The sequence below is a fragment of the Thermobia domestica genome, chromosome 11 (assembly GCF_964235325.1).
Source record: "Thermobia domestica chromosome 11, izTheDome1.hap1.1, whole genome shotgun sequence".
NCBI classification, from domain to species: domain Eukaryota; kingdom Metazoa; phylum Arthropoda; class Insecta; order Zygentoma; family Lepismatidae; genus Thermobia; species Thermobia domestica.
Genome location: NC_137464.1, coordinates 226,463,491 through 226,484,018, shown reverse-complemented (window position 1 = coordinate 226,484,018; position 20,528 = coordinate 226,463,491). Strand labels below are relative to the sequence as shown.

At 37.3% G+C, this 20,528-nt stretch overlaps 1 protein-coding gene across 1 annotated transcript in view; it reads left to right on the top strand.

Annotated features, from left to right (window-relative positions):
- Positions 1 to 20,528, top strand: part of LOC145665479 (insulin-degrading enzyme-like) — a 101,836-nt gene that overhangs the window by 57,409 nt on the left and 23,899 nt on the right. Inside the window, exons 11-15 of the mRNA XM_081732789.1 lie at positions 4,704 to 4,799; positions 8,624 to 9,055; positions 10,981 to 11,090; positions 13,137 to 13,281; positions 17,571 to 17,681. Of these exons, the coding sequence (XP_081588915.1) occupies positions 4,704 to 4,799; positions 8,624 to 9,055; positions 10,981 to 11,090; positions 13,137 to 13,281; positions 17,571 to 17,681 (894 nt within the window). The remainder of the gene's footprint in view (positions 1 to 4,703; positions 4,800 to 8,623; positions 9,056 to 10,980; positions 11,091 to 13,136; positions 13,282 to 17,570; positions 17,682 to 20,528) is intronic.

Genomic DNA, 20,528 nt, shown 5'->3' with positions numbered 1-20,528 from the left:
GGTATATTTGTCTCTTAGTGTTCCTGTAAGTATTGTTAGGTATGCATTTGTTGTTTGTCATATATTCAATCTTATTTATTTATACTGCTTCCTCCAGTTTAATTTTTTGGATAATAATAATAATAATAATAATAATAATAATAATAATAATAATAATAATAATAATAATAATAATAATAATAATAATAATAATAATAATAATAATAATAATAGCCGTTATAATCTCGCAGTCAACATTTATTTCCAGCAAGACATCTGCATACCATTGTACCGCAGTACTATTTTTAACAGTTTTATCCATAACAAAAATACAGTTATTAGTCAATAGTTATTTTGTGTTTGTACGGTATTTCATTTAACACCTATTTGTTACAATATTCATAACATTTGTGCTAACGATTGTAGTTTATGTTCTTTTAGTAGCCTGCGCCCCCTTGCTTGCTCTTCACGCTCTTCCAAGGGGCGCGTCCTCAGGTTGGAAACCACGTTGTCGATAATGTGGTAGTTAAGTTTTGCGTTATTTTTGTGTCGATATTTATAGAGACTTATAGTATAATAGCTGATATTCCTATTCTTCACAACGAGCCGAACAAGTTAGTGGAAAAATATTTGAACCTTACCCCCTTAGGATATGCATCTCAATGAAAATGTAATTACAAATGCCCATGTGATACTCTATTTTCGGCATAATCCTTGAACCTTTAATACGATGGTTAATCAAGAGTTCATATACCAAATTTCACATCTTCAACTTAAGCAAATCCTCATACTGAACACTTTCTCAATAAAGAAAGGAAATGTGCATATTATAGGACCTCCTTTCCCCTAGGAAACGAAATGTCTAAAATGCTGAAACACGTGTTTAGTTATTTTTAATGAACGTGTATTTATATTGCCAAATTTCAGATCTCCAATTTAAGGAAATATTTACATTAGGAACTTTCTGATTAAATAAACGGAAATCTGAATATTCGAATTTGAATATTATATGTCTCATTTCACCTTTAAGAGCGGAAGTTCTACCCTGAAATACGTCTTCCTCTATTTTTAATGAAGAATCTATATGCCAGGTTTCATCTATCTAACCTCAAGGATCCGTGAGATACACTGTTGGTGGCAAAAAAAAAAAAACTTTAGGACACATATTTCCGACACTTCGTGACAAAAGGAGTATTCTGTCCACATTTCACTTTTCTATCTATACCCACAGTAGTATGACCTTGGTGATGATGAGGTAATCATTTCTATTCCTTTTTACAGTAGTATAGAAAGTTTGTAATTCTCATCCCTTCCCCCTATCTCTTTTCTCCTCTTCTACATCATATTATATAGACTATTAATTCACAGACTGTAGTTATTTCACAGACTATAACTCGGAAACTTTGAAGGTTAAAGATATGAAATTTGGTATTTCGACATGCCATTGAAAACAAGACATGCGTTTCAGCGACTTTCGATATTTGATCTACCAGGAAAAGAAACGGGGTGGAAAGGGAAAATGACGTAGAAATTAGAATTCTGTCGCTAAAACGCGTGTCTTATTTTCAATGGGATATGGAAATATCAAATTTCATATCTTTAACCTTTAAAGTTTCCGAGTTATAGTCTGTTATTATGATAATTGTAATCCTTATCCTTTTTTTTTTTTTATCTTCAGTCCTTCCCTTCTAGATGACACACGAGAAAACACTGAAAGGCGTGTCTGATCATTTTAATTGGAACTTTTTATTAATCCACTTCAGAAATAAAAAGGAAATTCTCAATTCGATCCATCTATATGTCGTAAACTGGTGAAATATTTATGTTGTGGATATGTTCACATATAACTTAAATATACTTGCACTAATTTTGATTATTCTTCTTTATTTGAAAGAACATACTTTCCTAGTGATCCCACATAAATTTTATTAGTTTCTATTGAAAATATTTGGAGTTAGACTATGAAATAACGCAACAGGGTAGTGTTAATACTGTAAGTAACAGATCCCATTGTGTTTATGCCAGCTTCAACAGAATTCGGCCCATTTATATATCGTAAACTACTAGAATATTTATGTTGTGGATATGTTCACACATAACTTAATTATATGAGCATCGATTTTGATTATGCTTTTTTTTTTATTTGAAAGAACATACTTTCCTTATAGTCTTATATGCATTTTATTAGTTCCTATTGGATGTATTTGGTGTTAGACTATGAAACACCTTAACAGGTGCAGTGTTAATACAGTAATTAATAAACTTCATTTTGTGTATGTTTACGCATAGCTTCAACATAATTCCACTCATTTATATGTCGTAAACTAGTCGATTATTTATGTTGCTGATATGTTCACCCCTAACTTAAACATAGGTACACCATTTTTGATTATGATTTTCTTTTATTTAAAAAAAAAACATACTTTCCTGGTAGTCTCACATGCATTTTATTAGTTTGTATTGGAAGTATTTGGAGATAGATTATGAAACACAAGGTGAAGTGTTAATACAGTAGTTAGTAGACTGTGTGTATGTTGAGGCATAGCTTCAACACAATTTGACCTACTTGTATGTCGTAAACTGGTCGAAAATTTATGTTATGAATATGTTCACGTATAACTTAAATATAGGTACACTGATTTTGATTGTTTGTTTCTTTAAAGCAATAGACCTTCGTGGGTTTAACCTCCGTAGTAAATTTAATTAGCATTTGACGTTAATCTCTAAAGATAGATCACGAAACTTCCCGTCTGGTATGTACTACGAGGGGTGATCAGAAATTAATGTTACTAAGCCTGTAGTGAAATGTATATATTATTTCATACGATCAATACAGCCAACAGATAGAACATACATTACGTTACTTTTTCGACATAGTTTCCATATCGCTTGATGCAACTTTTCTCATCGTGCGATGAGTTGAATCCTTCCTGGTAAAAATCCTGTTCTTGCGTGTTCAGTCACGTTATCACTTTCTGATACTGCAGAATATCGTGGACAATGTGGCGAACGCTTCCGAATGAGTTCCCAATTCTACCATCAGATACCGTAAAGTGATTTTTCTGTTATCCTGAATAAGTTCTTTAATGTGAACTGTGTTCAAATTTGTTGATGCCGTGCTGGGTCGACCTCTGCACTCCTCGTCGGTGACGTTTTCTCTACCAGCCACAAACTTTCGACACCATTCTGATACATGCTGATGAGACATTACAGTCTCTCCGTAAACTTTTATCGGCTGCCGGTGATTTCAGCCGCGCTTACATGTTTCGCCCACAGAAATCGAATAACTGAACGGACTTCTTCGCGAGACCAGTTTTCCAAACGGGTCGCCATTTATGGTTATCTGCAACTAGGCGAAGTAGGTGGCGCGTGGCAGAAACTCTGCACAGTTGCCAACTCCATGTATTAAAATTACCGCACACTCCTCATTGCTCTATAGCAGACGAAACTCCAGAAATATCGTCCTTGTAACCTTAGTTTCTGAACCTCCCTCGTAAGATCATAATTGAGTTTAGCTATATTAACGTATAAAATATTAAAATATTAAATAATACTTTTGATAAAGTGGATAGTTTCAAATATTAGGATCAATATTAACAGAGGAAAATCATATTCACGAAGAAATTAAATGTCGACTAAAAGCAGGGAATTCGTGTTACTATTCGGTTCAAAATCTCTTGTCGTCGCGAATTTTGTCGAGGAATTTGAAGCTTAAAATATACAAAACGATAATTATGTCTGTTGTTCTGTATGGCTGCGAAACATGGTCACTTACTCTGAGGGAAGAACATAGACTGAAAGTATTTGAGAACAAGATCCTGAGACGAATACTCGGACCCAAGAGGAACGGGAATGGGGAATGGCGAGGAACTACGTAACGAGGAATTACATAACGAGGAACTACATAATTTATATGGTCTACCCAACATTGTTAGGGTCGTCAAGTCTAGGAGGCTTAGGTAGGCGGGTCATGTAGCTAGAATGGAAGAAAGTAGAAACGCTTTCAAAGTCTTGACTGGAAGACCAATCGGAAAACGACCATTAGGAAGACCTAGGCGCAGATGGGAGGACAATATTAAGATGGATCTCGCAGAGATTGGAATACAGTTAGAAACTGGATGCAGTTAGCTAAGGATAGAAGTCAGTGGAGAGCTTTTGTGAACGCGGCATTGAACCTCCGGGTTCCATAGGCCATAGAGTTAGTTAGTTAGTTTAACGTATAATTCCATAACGCGTAAACCGATTTAAAGAAAGGAAAATGTTTGTACAGGCATATTTCGTTTAGGTAAGTACTTTAATTGCCGGTGTAAGAAAAATGTAGAAAAATGAAAACTTTTAAAAATAATTAACCGACTTTTAAAAACCGCTAGCTTAGCAGAAAAATGTATACGTAAAGAAATATTAACCGACTTCATTACAGTCGGTTAATAAAGGTCTAAAATGTAGAAAATAATTTTAAAAGCAATAAGAAGGAAGGAAATAATCTTAAAAAGAACTGAAATGTTACTATTGTTAATTTTAAAAAAATAAGTCTGTGCCAAAGAAATTAATACGTAATAAAATTACTATTGACAGTCTCCATACTCACAGCATAGTTACGAAGTCTAAAATGTGAAGAAATGAGGATGTTCTCATGAATATGCTTAAAGAAATTTAAGTAATGTAGAAAAATTGTTATATTATTCGATACTGGTGTTTCTTGAACTATTTTGTGCATTTTATAGGAATGGCAAGATTGTGGATTATATTCAGACTTTCAACTTCCGGCGAAGAATGATTTTATTCCAAATGATTTGTCCATCTTACCGAAGGATGAAAATGTGAGTTACTCTACAGTTTCTAAAGATTTTTTAAATCATATTTCCTTGCTTTTATTATACAGGGTGAGCATAAAGTCTTGCCCTGATTACAAAAATTTATTACAGAAGAACCGTTTGACATAATAATGTAAATACTGGTCAGTTACATAGGTTAGTATTACACATTTTTTTAAGACCACTTACGTTACACCACTTCAACGTGTGCCCCCTTGGTAGCTCGGAGAATGTCTAAGCGGTATTTCAGTTCCCGACTGGTGTTTTGTAACATGTCTTCTGTCACAGTACCCACAACTTCTTGTATCCTAGCCTTCAGTTCCTCGACGTCAGCAACAGGTGTGGCATAGACTCTGTCCTTGATATAGCCCCATAAGAAAAAAAAGTCAGGTGGAGTAATGTCTGTGGCGGGAAGAGCATGATACCACAGCAGGCATTGCGCTTTCTCCTGCTTCAATGCCATTTCACCAACTAACCCGCGCGCGCCAAGTAACGTACTGCGTCACTCTTGGGTAGCACTAGTGCCGTCTATTGGTCTTTTAAAAAAACTTGTAATACTAACCTATGTAACGAACCAGAATTTACATTATTCTGTCCAACGGTTATTCCGTAATAAATTTTTATAATCAGGACAGGACTTTATGCTCACGGTGTATTAAACAATATATCCAACTTCATTAGAATAATAAATTTACAGTCACTTTGTTTATTTTTTTAAACTCTTATATATCGATTTTATGTTTATTTACAACTAGCGTCAGACTTAGGCCCTTTCTGCAATCATCGATTTAATTGGATTCACTAAACTTTCACCTTATCAATCTTTGTGTCAGATGTGCCTCTATCCCTCGTGAATCACTTTCCTAGTTTTGTAGTTTGTCTACAAAGTCTTGCTGCCTGAGATACTCGTATTAATTTATAATGTAATGCAACTCTACAGTGTGGTACAGAAGTGGGAGTAGCCCTAATTGGTGTTTTCTGACGGTTTTAGGTTTTACCCACATTTGTTTGGTAACATTTCTTGGCATTGTCTGGCAATATTGCTATCCATTTTCATTTGTTTTCTGCTATTTTTCTGCTTGGTAAAGGAATAGCTCGGGAGAGTAAGGGGTTGTCCACATACTACGTAAAGCGGCAAAGGGGAAGAGGGGGGTTTCGGCCTTGGGTTACGAAGTGAGACAAGGGAGGAGGAGGGGGTTTAGGTCTTCGTTACGTAACGCATGTTTTTTTTCTGTCATTTTGAGTTTTTATTTTGAGATTTATACGCAATCTTTTAAACAAATAATTTTACTCAGTTTTTTCCTTTTTTATAAATAAAATAGCAGAATACTCGTCCTTCGCAGAGAGAGAATACGTTTCATTTTGGACATAAAGGGCACCAAAACTGCCACCAATCAACTTAGTGACCCCAAAAACTATGAATTCGACACTAATATAGGTCATTTTCAATTATGTTTATATTTCACCATCCAGCCCTTAGGAATACTAATGGGGGTTGAATTTGGATTTAAACAGCATCGGAAGTGTCACTATTCATCTCCGCGACCCCGAAAGTCATGATTTCGACACTAATATCGGTCACTGTCGATCATTTTTATATATCTCCTCCTCCCCCAAGTTGCAGAGTTAAATTTTAATTTAAACGGCATCGAAAGTGTCACTGTTAATCCCAGTGACCCCGGAAACTATGGATTTTACACTAACATCAGTCATTTTTATGTAGCTCCCCCAAGTTGCACTTTCAAAGTGAACTGATTAGAAATATTCCAGGTCCAAACTTCATCTACGTTGAAAATTTTATCAATATCGGTCGGATGGTTCAAGAGTTATTAAGTTACAAGCATAGTCACTTTCATTTATATACAAGTATATATATTCCTATTGTTCTGGTAAATTGCGAACTATAGCCTGTATAAATTGAATCATACAGAAGGGCTTTGAAGACATACTAGACAGCAGCAAGACTGGTGTCGATCCCTGCGTGTATTAAATACGATAAAACTCCGTTTTGTTCCTATCGCAGCATTGCATTTACGGCCTAGGCTTTTCTGGAGTTAGTTGTCAGTGATCATTACCACAGATTGAAAATGAACTTGCGCTACCATTCGTATCGCTATTTCTTAGAATATTATTTAAAACCTTTGATTTGAATCATTGCTCACTCTTTTCTTCTAAGGTTTTCGCATGTGAAACAGAAGAAATTATATTTCGTGAAGTAATATTTTCTGCTGCGGAACGATCCACAATTTGTAGACCATAATAAGAAATTTAAAACCTAATTTGTAAGGATATTCATCTCGTACTAATTTTTTTGATTTGAATATTTGAGAAAAACCGAGTTTGTTCGCATTCTCGCGCTGATTTAGGATAAAAAGAATTTGAAAAGGGGAAAACTGAAGTTCAAAGGAGATGTTCGAAAGCTTGTTCACAAAAGAGATGTCCCTACCCTGCATGTGTACAGATACTTCGAATCTATAGTCGACAAGGAAGAGAACTTTCCATCATCAACACTGGCGAACTTCAAATGCACGAAGCATCCTAGATCCCTGAAAAAGAATTTGGTGTCAGTTCTTTAGATCCTGCTTTACCTGCATCTTCCGTTAGTATTTTCTCCTTGTCATCATCGATTATCTAAAAGGATGAGTGATCTCCTTGGGAAAATGATAGTACACAGGTTTGAAGAATTAGGGCTGGTTAATTAAGCAACTTTATGGGATTAAAATATTGTTACAGTTCTACCATTTTCTAATAATTTGATTTATTGGCGAAAAGACTATAAAATATTCAGAGTACAAGCATTTTGTAATAAAAAGTTCTACCATTAAAAATAGTTTTTTTTATTGTAATAACCCCAAAAATAAGCACAATTGATGAGAAAACAAAAATCAAAAAGCGTTACGTGACGAAGGGGGTAGTCCTCGTCCTTGCGTTACGAAGTGTGACAAGGGGGAGGACGGGCCTAAAAATTGGTCAAAAATAGCGTTACGTAATATGTGGACGTCCCCTAATGCCCCTGGAAGTAGGAACGAAATATATGATCTGATTGGTTGGCGTTATCCGTTTCTTGCCACGTAGCATTCATATAGCATAAATCGGCCCTCGTGGCCGAGCGTATGATTTTCCCGCTGGTCTAGTGGCTAGCATGTGCGCCTTTGGTGTACGAAGTCCCGGGTTCGATCCCAGGTGGGAGAGCCTTTGTGATTTTAACTGTCCTCGATGTTTCTGTGTTCGTGTCCCTGTCGTTCTAGGTGATTGGAAAAAAGTCAAGTAAAACAAGTAAAATTAAGTAATAAGTAGTTCAAGTAAGTTACTGAGACACGTTCGGTGGGTTAACTTTAAAAAAAAAGCGTGCTAGCGCTACGTGCTAGTAATGGAAATCGCTTTTGTTGTAGGTTCAAACCCGGCCCAAAGAAACTTTTTTAAATATTTTTTTTGAAATTTTCATAACACTTTTTTCCTTAAAATAAGATGAAAATAATACTCAAAAAAGTGATTTACTTACTTTTGTGCAGATAAGTAGTAGTAGTAGGAGGAGGAGGAGGAGGAGAAGTAGTAGTAGTAGTATCAGGAGGAGGAGGAGGAACGGGTTAGAAGCCCCGTAGGGCTCGTTTTGTTCCACCTTAACCGCATGATATAAACTTCCTAGGCTATAGTAGCGCTAGGATAGCGCGTAAAATAGCTGGCTATAGTAGCGCGCGAAAAACTTACTTCTGGAAGTATTACTCTCCCGAGCGGGTCGTCTAGGTAACAATTATTTGTAATGAAGTTGGAGTAATCAACAATGTGTGATCAAAGTCCATATAGCATTGAACAAAGATTCGTTGTTGCAGTTTGGCTTCACGAAAGGCGTTACAAACATAGAAAGTGTTAAAGCAAAATTTACAGACCGCTTTGGTTTTTATCCACTAAGAAAAGCAACAATGTTGGGGTGGGGACAATGTGCATTTGCTACGGACAGTGTGAAAGACGGTCGGCCGGTAAAACGGAGGGGAACGTGCCGTGAAGTGGAAGCATCAGTGAAGCAGTCGCCTTCAAAATCAACACGTAAAAGGTCTTCGGAGCTTGATATTCCTCGAACAACATTGATGAGGCACATGAAAGAAGATCTAATATTGAAGTTTTACCGTCCAATGCATGTGAATGAACTGAGTTACTCCGATATGGATGCGCGTAAGAGGCATGCAGAATTCTCCTTAAGGCGTTCCCTTCCAAACGATCCCGTGGTGCAGTCCTCTTCACAGACGAGTGTGCTATCTACCGGAGTATGCATTCTCGGAACGTTGTAATGTGGTGTAAGGAAAACCTACGGTTTAACAAAGAGATGGAGAGAAATCCACCACACGTGATGGTGTGAGATGGAATGAGCGCAACACACATTTTTGGGTCTTACTTCTTCGAAAACAATGTTAATGGACATTCTTACCTGGAAATATTTAATGAGTGGTTGGTGCCTCAACTGGAAGAAAATAGTATGGAAGAAACTGTTGTATACAGCAGGATGGAGCACCAGCGCATTTCGCGATTCACGTGCGCAATTACCTGAATGCTGAATCAGACGCTTTCTGGCCACAGGATTGGGAGAGGTTACCAGCTCCCTTTGTCTGGCATCCAAGAAGTACCGATCTGACGACACCAGACAATGCTCTCTAGGGTTTCATAAAGCAACAAGTAAGGAACACTCGATATCACACAATGCAGAAATTACGAGCAGCTGTGAAATACGCCTTCACCCTCGCAAAACATCTGCGAGAACTTGGCGCAGAATTCAGCTGTGTTACGACATGAATGGTGCTCATACCGATGTTTATGTCTCTTAAGATTTCAAGGTAATAGTGTACAGACATCCTACCATAACTAACACTAAAGAGAGGATACGCCCACTTCCGGACCACCCTGTACATTAGTATTACAAGTAATCGAGGTAGAGCTATAGTAAGAGAGAGAGAGAGAGAGAGAGAGAGAGAGAATTGTGCTGTTACGTCAAAACGCACATCCATTTCGTTTCCGTGCAGGTTTCGTTCTAGTCAGATACATTTCAGGTAAGTTATTGTGGAAGAGCCAGACTGTCTGATAAATGCTTGGCATACTTTGCAGCGCTGCATCAAACAAACGCGTATATTGTCATACAACGTGGAAAAATGAAAATGAAAAATGAAATCTTTAAGTTTTACGTCCCACGTTTATGCCGGTTAGGCTAAAGGAGACGGTGATGATAAGTAATGAATGAAATGGTGGAATGAAGAAAATGGGAGGAAACGCGAGAACCCCGAGGAAACCCATGCACACGGTGTTTGTCCAGCACAAAGTTCACTTGACGAGGGCTGAGATCGAACCTAGGACCCCAAGCACCAGAGGTGAACGTCATACAACGTGGACTACAATAGGGTTTACCATCACAAACGTTAATATCTTCATACAGGAAACACGTGGAGCAGCGATACATGTCTCATTAAATTCAGCATTTTTGTTTTGGTTATCTGGCAACACATACGTGACGCCAAAAAGGCGATGACAAGATGGCAACATCGGATAGTGTAAAGTAGTGTGTTTTCAATGTGAACGATTATGCGAAAATTAAATCACCCATACACTATGCAGAGAAAGTTTAGAGAACATTTTAACTGCAGAGACGCATCTTCCCAGCGGACAATTTTGAACTTGGTGAAGAAGTGATACGGAAGAGTCAATTCAAACCTTCAGGAAATACAGAAGTGGTCCAAAGAAAAGTGTAACAGCATCTGAAAATATCAAATAGTAATTCAAGATGTTTTTTGTTGCCCTCGGAAATCGAGCGTGAGTGACATCACATGTGTACTACCATATAAACAAACGAATAAACAAAAATAAGTTTCTGACTTCAATGAGCCATATATCGTTACTGTACTTGTTTCCTGTACAGACTTATTAAAGTTTATAATCGCAAACCTTTGTTGTCGACGTTATATCTTTTAATGTCTCACTGCAAGTTTACATACTGCAATACAATATAGTTGCAACAGTGTTAATGCCGCTCTTCGAAAAGAAAAGTACACAATGCCTGGAAAAAGTGAGTAACATATCATCCCTTTAGCATTAACTTTCCTTGTCTAATGCTCATTTTTACACTTTACTGGTAATATTAACACTTATCATAATATATTAACGGTAAGAAATTGACTGTAGGTTTAAATTTTATTTTATTTTGTAGGCACCTCCAAACCCGATCGTGATATATGACACTCCTTTGTCAAGAGTCTGGTTCAAGCAGGATGATGAATATAATATACCGAAAGTTGATCTATATTTTGATTTTTGCAGGTATGTTTATGATAATATTATTTTATGGTTTTAAATCAAAACATTTGCCGTTCTCTGAACAAATACTATACAGGGTGGTACGATAATACACGTACAAACTGACGGAGTTGATAACACAGATTCCGACAATTAAATGGTACTTGTTTTCTCGTAAGTACATTTTTCCTGAATTGATACAATGAGTAGCATGATCGAGCAACGACTGGAATGATTCTGCATATTGATTTGCGATACGTCCCGAAGAATTGATGCCACAGTCCTTTGGATGTCTTGAACATCGTTAAAGAGTCGTTCTTTCAGTAGTCGCTTCAGTTTGGAAAGCAAATAATAGTCACAAAGGGATAAATCGGGCGAATATGGAGGATTATTGAGCACACACACACTTGTTTTCGACTCAAAAAAACTCCTGTTGGGCTATTGTCCGGTGGACAGGCGCATTGTCATAAAGTAGGAACTAACTGCCTGGTGTTCAGTGCTCAGGCTGCACGCATTGAATCCTTCTCCATAAACGCTCCAAAACATTCACATAGTAATTTGCAGTGAGTGAGTTCGTCCTCCTGGAAGAAATTCATGGTGAAAAATGATTTTGCTGTTGTTAAAACACAACGGCATTGTCTTAAATTTTAACTTTTGCAAACGAACTTATTTACCTGTTAGAGACGCTGGCGACTTCTATTCAGCACTTTGGTCTTTTATTATTGGATCATAGCGAGAACACCATGTTTCGTTCTTCGCAACAATGGGATTTATAAAATTTATATTACTTTGAGCAGTTTCAAGCATATCAATTGCATAATGAACACGGTCATTTTCTTGTTGATCAGACAATGAATGGGGCACAACTCAAGATGTGACCTTTTTCTTGCCTAAATCTTACATTAGATGTGACGAATCGTTTCCCAGCTTACACCAAACTCATCTGCCAACAGTTTTGCGGTCACACAACAATCTTCTGTAAGACGTTCTCTCACTTTTGTGATAAGATCTTCCTTATCCACTGAAATTGGATGACCAGGTCATGCTTCATCTTCAGTTTATTCCATATTAATCTTATATCGGTCATACAATCTGACAATCTGTGGACGAGACAAAAATGTGTTCCCGTGCACTTCTCACGTCATTTTCACGGTCTTCGCTGTACTTTTTACAACAGAATTTAGTGTTTGCTTGCAGCTCCATGGGGCTACCGTGACAATAGTCTTCCACTCTTGATTGAATGTGACGTCACAGTTCCCGTCATACTTAGCGTGCAGCAATATAATGTGTCCAGTTTGTGGGCAAAGGCTACGTCTTCTGTTAGCGTACAATCTTTTTAACATTTTTATTTTTCTCCACAAGAAAATCAGCCTCATATGATTGTCGGACTGTGTAGACGCGAAAATAAGCATGAAATTTCTAACGAACATGGGTTGAAAACAGAATCGGTTTACCGTAAGAGGTATTCAAAAACCAATCAAAGCGCTGACACCACTGAGTCATGTTGTTTTTACTTCCTTCTTTTTTCCATTTTGTATTTTGAAAACTTATACTATCTATACTATACTAATTTATGTAAATTTTACATCATTTCGCGTGTGAACGAAGCAACACACAAACACGTCCACTTCAAACATTCAATACATTAAATTCTCACAAATAAAAACTCAAAAATCTAGTTTATCTTCAAATTATATACTTTATTTTCTGAATGAAAGACGATGTTGAGTTGAAACTTCACCCTGATGATTGAAACTAAGTGGGATTTTTTAAAAGACAAAGACGAATTTTATGGCAAGTTTTGAAATTTTCTTTGATAAATTTCATTAATTTTCTCTGTCTTATTTTCATTAAACATGTGGTGCTGATAAACAAGCACAAGAATTTGATCGCCCATTCAATTTTAAAATCAGATGAATCAGTATTGTATTCAATTATACACTGAAGAGTTTAATTAAACTTCAACTAAATGACCTTAAATGTAGTCATCATCCAAGGTTCAAATAATGGAAAACGTCTTGTATGATTATATCGATGCTTATTGTTAATTATTTGTGAATTGTTTTGCAGCCCAGTACCAAAAATGGATCCTTTAAATCAATGCATGACAGAATTGTTTGTCAGTCTGGTGAAGGATTCTTTGGATGAGCCTACAGCTGGTTGTCAAGATGCACATTACGAATGGGATTTGGATGGCGTGCAGCAAGGATTGATGGTAAGATATATATATTTACAGTAGAAAATAGTTTTCTATTTAGATCACCAATTAATAATGGGAAAATATTCATTGTTGCATAAGCTTACTTGCAAAATATAATACTCTATTTAATCAATATTTTAGTACAAGTGTATATGTATGAAATCTAAAATGTAAATGCATTTCCTTTTGCCTGCGCTCAAAATAAATAGAATAATACCTTGTGATAATAATATGATTATTTTGTAACCTGGACTTTTATCGTTAATATAGTCTAACTCACCAACTATTTCAAAAAACTGGTCCTGCAGTTTCAATGAACTTTTACTCTGAGTTCCAACGTGCGCTCTCTTTACTCGGACAGAGTTACAGGAAACTACGCCATGAACGCAAGGTAGGAGAGGCATCGACCTAGCCTGGTCTACATTTCACATGTATTCGGGTGAATACATGTTGTACGAGGCTTGATTCCTCTGTTCACAGTTTCCTGCTTGAACAACGCTTTGGCTTTGCTAGTCTATTATTTTATGGCCGTTCTCGTCTTCGGGATGATTTTTTCTACCCTTTTCCCATCTCATTCTTAATAGACTCATCTTGTCCCGAAATCCCTTAATCTCTTTATCGTCCTTGCTTACTTTATTCTCTTTAATATTTAAGATTATACCACCTACCCGTACTCTCATGTAAGTTTCTGTGTAATCCTTCCATTTGTTTGTATAACTGAATTCCATCCGCTAACTGTCTTTCTATTCTTATTTCCAACTGTATAATATCCTTTTTTCGTATTAATTGTCATTGATTTAACCTACTTGTACGTTTTTTCAAATTAGTCTAATTCTTTTATATCTTTATATTATACTTTGAAGTATTATTCTCTTGTTGTTTGATCAATCACCTTCATAATTTCTAATAAAACTTATTGTATTTCTTCTTATCTTGTTCCATATATATTCTGCTTTTAGACTTTTCTTTCCGATCATTTTATTCAAGATCTCTAACGCATGATTTCTACTAACAAAAAATGTCAACCATCTGCAAAAACAAAATCTATCCTTTCTGTAGTAAGATAGCATAATGATACGCATAGTTGCCAGCAAAAATAGTTCGCCCGACTGCTATAACTCCCTTAGATCGGTATGCCTGGACAGAAGCAACCCAACTTACACGTAAAATTTCTAGTAGCCAATGACAGTTGGCAAGCCTGTAGTACACCGAAATGCGTTTTTCCTGTGCAGTTGATGGACGAAAAAATCTCTATTTTAATATTAATCTCTATTGTTTGGAGCGTGTTGTCTAGTAACGAGTTATAACTCGTTGCGAGAGGTACTGGGATCGATACCCGTCACCTCCACCACGCAATGATTTTATAGGTAGAGGCTAAATAACGGTCTGGGCGAGTCTTTTCCCCTTCACCAATTTTATTACAAAACTCCTAAGTATAAAATGTCTTTGATTTTACAAAGAATAAGCAGTGTCTTTTCTTAATGACCAGATGAAGGGATATTGATGTTTTGCCGGGTGCTCCTTCCGCTCATGGCAGCATCCAGAACACTAGCAAAGTTATAGGTGAGATTTGCGGATAACCCCCTCAGCTCACGGCAGCCTCGCGAGGTTTCAGTTGTAGTTGGGATCCCTAGTCCAGTGAGACATAGGGTTTAGGAAAGGTGTACTCCTAGTCCAATGCGACCTCAGAGCAGAGGATGGTTAGTTGATCAGTTGGTCGACTGATACCAGGTCCTTCTGTGGTCCCTCTTTTATTTGTCCTCTTCGGGCCCCTTCGTGAGGTCCGTCTCCTTTCGGCTTCCCTCTGTGTCTTCCGTGTTGACTTCTCGTCTGCTTCATTGTTTGTAATCGATAACACGTGTTGTATTAACATGTGCTTCTGTTATGATGTGGGGATCCTTACAGTATTATTTCACTACATAGTGCATGTGACAAGAAAGAAAAGAAAACATTGATCGAACATGAGTTAGGAAATGGCTGAAATTAACCTGCAAATATCAAATTTAGAACAACTGAGGCGCCTAGTATCAAAAGGTGCCAAATCCACTTTTTACCGAAATTGAGTTATATATTGCTTGTTATATGTTTGATCTAAATGAATGCCATGCTCGAATCACGCAGAAGAAAAGGCAAACTGCCTTGTCCAGATTAAGGAGGCTGGAGATCGATCATATTGATTCAAAAGAGCTGCGACAGTTGCAACTCCCAAACATAATTATTTCCACAAATCACGGACAAAGATTGGCGATTGTTTTAGTTTAACGTCTCACTATTACAGCCTTTATGCGATAGGAGACGGATGATTAATGAATGTCAATAACAGCCACACACACATACAAATAAAAGTTCCGTGCACCAGACTGCAAGGTATGGAATCGATGTATTTAGTTATACAGAATCCAAATTTCCAAACCCCAGGATGATTGGCCATGTCAATTTCTTTTCATGAGCTAGAAACTTAAGCAATTTTGGATAGGAAGGACACATGTAACACAATCATTAAAAAAATGTTTTGTGTAGCGGACCCCAGGATATAGGTCTAGATTTGATGTATTTTGTTATACAGAATCCAAATTTCCAAACCCCAGGATGATTGGCCATGTCAATTTCTTTTCATGAGCGAGAAATTTGAGCAATTTTAGATAGGGCGAATACACGTAACACTGCTGTCCTACGTGTTTCTCTCTATACAAAATCGCTAAAGTTATTCACCCATAAAAAAAATGAAGATAATCGACGATTGTCTTGGGGTTTCGAAATTTGGAATCTGTGTAACAAAATACATCGAATCCATATCCTGGGGTCCGATGCACAGAACTGTTATTATTATTTTTTTTTTTGAGTGACTGTGTAATTATAAAATAAATTTGTAGTCCTCTTTAACCAGAAGTTAACACCCAGAACCACGTGCACCAAAGGCAAAGGCACTAGCCACTAGACCAAGGGGAAGGGCTAAAGATTTACCATAACTGGATGTCCATAACATGTGCCTGGAACCGAAGCTTCTTCGCACACAAAAATATGACATTGCCATTTACCAGTTCTCATGCTTTGTTAGCCTTTCTTGTTCGCGGTAACATACTATGTATTCTGCAACCTGATAGATACAAAGTTTACATTCTCATCTCCTACTAGTATCTGCGGCTATTACCTTCGAGTTTATTGAATGATTGATTTTCAATTTTGTACGAATCGACTGATTCATTTTCAACTTTTAAGCAATCAACTTTTGGCCCCTCACTTTTGCGTTTCCCTACATTCTTCAGATTTTCATGCACCAACCGCATATTTCTTGTCACGCGCTACCCTAATCAACTGTTTTAAATTGGTCACAAGGAAGCAGGTGAGGGTAGATTTACATCGAAGTTGCACCCGTAATGTCATGTTGTATTATCATAGGGCCAAGGTGGAACAAAACTAGCTCTGCGGGGCTTCTAACCCCCTTCGCCCGCTGTTTCGTAACCTAAGTGATTCACTTTTTACTCATTATATATTACGTACAAGGGCAAATGAGTATTTTTTTTATCTTAGTTTGAAGATAAAAGTGTTATGGAAATTAAAAAAATAAAAATATCCCTTGTGCCGGGTTTGAACTCACACCAAAAGTGTTTTCCATTACTAGCCCGTTCGCTAGCACGCTGGGCCACTACGACCAACAGCAACTGGTGTTTGATTTGTGTTGTGTATAGTAAGTGACAAGTAACCTATAACTTCAACCAATCAGAACCGTTTAGCTCCTATGGATAGAGTCAAGCGTGATTAAAATGTATGCAAAACAACCTGATTATGAAAGTAATTACAAGGCACTACGTACGTTTACAGTAACTCTAAATCGGCGAGCCTAATATAGCAATCTATCGTTGGCATATTTACCTCTAAATTTCAAGACCTACAGGATACAAGTATCTCGTATCAACACAATGAAAGTGACTACATAAAGATTGTCTGTCGAAGAGGTTATACAGCAAACTTTTCTTCTATATTTATGTTCATGTACTCTAATCTCTGGTAATTTGATTCAATAGGCGCTCTAGTCACATTCAAAAGTTACTCAATGGAATGAACGTAGTTAAGGATAATTGAGATTTCGATGCAACGCAAGCTCCAATCCAAACTACATATTAACTCAATATACCGAATGGTGTATCAGCAGAATTTGTGTTATCTATGCATGTGTTCAAAATATGCCAAGTTTCTCTTTGAAATACGTACGTATATTTACTTATTTTTACATATATTTGACTCGTCATTTTGACCCATGAAAAAAGGACCTACTTCTATATTTATGTAATCTCTTTTTTCAGCTCATGGTTTCTGGATATAATGACAAAATTCATGTGCTCCTGGATAGAATAATGGAGAAAATAACTGACTATGAAATTGAAGAAGCTCGTTTCGAAATATTAAAAGAAAATGTAAGTTACGTAACAATATTATAATCTTAAGTCTGAGATCACAGTTTGGCACGGAAAAACGGAAAATTTTGGCATACATATTTCAGGTATATCTTTTAACGTTGGCAAGTTGTTCTTCTTATCATCCATCATCCGTGTCTACTGAAATGGCATTATTGTAGGAACCAAACAGCATTGTTACTATCTTGCCAATGTAAATATATACGTGAAATACACAAATTGAAATATCTAGTTACTCCACGCCATCTTATATATATGATTTAATATTTTGTTATAATGAAATACATTGCTTTATAAATTTCAGTATTCGATCAGAATATGCAGTTGATATTGTTGTAGCTGATTACCTTGATTTCTTGACATTCAGTTACAGATATAAATAATCGTGTGTGTGCTGCTGGTTTACATCTTATTGATACTGCAGGTACCTTGATATACCAAGCGGCTACTTAGAGACGGTTTTTTCTTTTACATCACTTCACCTTTCTCTTATGATGTTTGTAATGTTCTTTATCGCGAGAAATGGTCTTCATACGAATTTGGAATCAGTATTCTCAATTTATCCAACTACTTTTAATGACGAATCCGTTTCCTAGTGGAGTCGTCAAGAGTTATTGAGGGGGAAAGGCTTTGTCTGATACTTGGATTACCTAAAAGCGAGCTTCATATTTAGAAGCTTCGACATTCTTCGTTTGTTCGGTCATTAAAAATATCATAACCGATCAGTGAGTGGCGTCTGAAGAAATCTATTTTGCGAGCAATAACAATGTAAGAAAAAGTTTAGTCTTGGCTGGATGGAGAAAACAGTTATATACAGACATTACAGGATTTCTGATTAAACCGCAATGAACCATTTGTTGTCCTATAGATCACCAGTTGGGACTTAGATCTCACATCATGCAGCCGCAGTCAATGCAAGCTCTTTCAAGGTTGCTGTAGGCGCACACGGTGGACGTATGAAAAGAGCGTTTGGATGAAGAATGCATTCTTACCACTGTAGAATACAAACAGTAAAACATTCGAATAGATTGGTAAGGTACGCAAAAGCGTGGTTGGATTGGACAAACGTAGACAACAACCATACTCTACGTCATCCACCTCTTGTGGCCGGTGCAATGCCCTTAGCTCTTGATGTCAGTAGACTATAGCTCTTCCTAATGACCATTTTCTGATTGGATTACTAGTTGAAATTTTCAAACCGTTACTACTTTCGTCAGTTCTGGCTCCGTGACATGCCCATCTGAGCCTCCAGACTTAACGGGCTAGGTAAACAATATAAATTATGCAATTCCTCGTTATCAAGTTTACTACATTTCTCATTCCAGTCTCTCTTTTATCCAAATATTCGCCTCAGGATTTTATTTTCAATTACTTCATGTCTGTGATCTTCCCTCAAAGTAAGCAACCCTACTATCATAAGAACAACAAACATGATTATCGTTTTTTATATTTTAAGCTTCAAATTATTCGACAGAATTTGCAAAGACAAAAGAATTTGTACTGAATCCTCTGCTTTCTGTCGACGTTTAGCTTCTTTGTAGATGTGGTTTTGGTCTCTTAATGTTAATCCTAGACATTTGAAAACTCCACTTTGTCGAAAGTGTTATTTGATATTTTAAGATATCCATAATTTGCAGTATTACAGTCACAGTAAATTTCCATGCATTTGATTTCTTCTTATGGGGGGTTCATAATTCTTATGGATGGCTTTTTTGGGGCTCATAATTCTATTCGAAGATCCCTTCACCTAGATTTGGTTTGAGTTCAGTATTTTTCTTCTCTTCTGGTGTCCTACAAGGAGTCATCAATGCCTTGAACACTGTTACTTTGGTGCCAGAATAGGTAGTATGGTCCCATAGTACAGCACTCTTGAAGGCGAGACAATAGCCCTGTAAGTAGATAGTGAGGCAGAGCCCGTGTGAGCACTAGCCCTATAAGTAGATAGCGAAGCAGAGACCCTGTGAGCACTAGCCCTATAAGTAGATAGTGATTCAGAGCCCATGTGAGCACTAGCTCTATAAGTAGATAGTCATTCAGAGCCCAAGTGAGCACTAGCCCTATAAGTAGATAGTCATTCAGAGCCCAAGTGAGCACTAGCCCTATAAGTAGATAGCGAAGCAGAGACACTGTCAGCACTAGCCCAATAAGTAGATAGTGATTCAGAGCCCGTGTGAGCACTAGCCCAAAATGATCCAGAGCCCATGTGAGCACTAGCCCTACAAGTAGATAGCGAAGCAGAGACCCTGTGAGCACTAGCCCAATAAGTAGATAGTGATTCAGAGCCCTGTGAGCACTAGCCCAATAAGTAGATAGTGATCCAGAGCCCATGTGAGCACTAGCCCTATAAGTAGATAGCGAAGCAGAGACACTGTGAGCACTAGCCCTATAAGTAGATAGTGATTCAGAGCCCATGTGAGCACTAGCTCTATAAGTAGATAGTCATTCAGAGCCCAAGTGAGCACTAGCCCTATAAGTAGATAGCGAAGCAGAGACACTGTGAGCACTAGCCCAATAAGTAGATAGTGATTCAGAGCCCGTGTGAGCACTAGCCCAAAATGATCCAGAGCCCATGTGAGCACTAGCCCTACAAGTAGATAGCGAAGCAGAGACCCTGTGAGCACTAGCCCAATAAGTAGATAGTGATTCAGAGCCCTGTGAGCACTAGCCCAATAAGTAGATAGTGATCCAGAGCCCATGTGAGCACTAGCCCTATAAGTAGATAGCGAAGCAGAGACCCTGTGAGCACTAGCCCTATAAGTAGATAGTGATTCAGAGCCCATGTGAGCACTAGCTCTATAAATGGATAGTGATCCAAAGCCCATGTGAGCACTAGCCCTATAAGTAGAC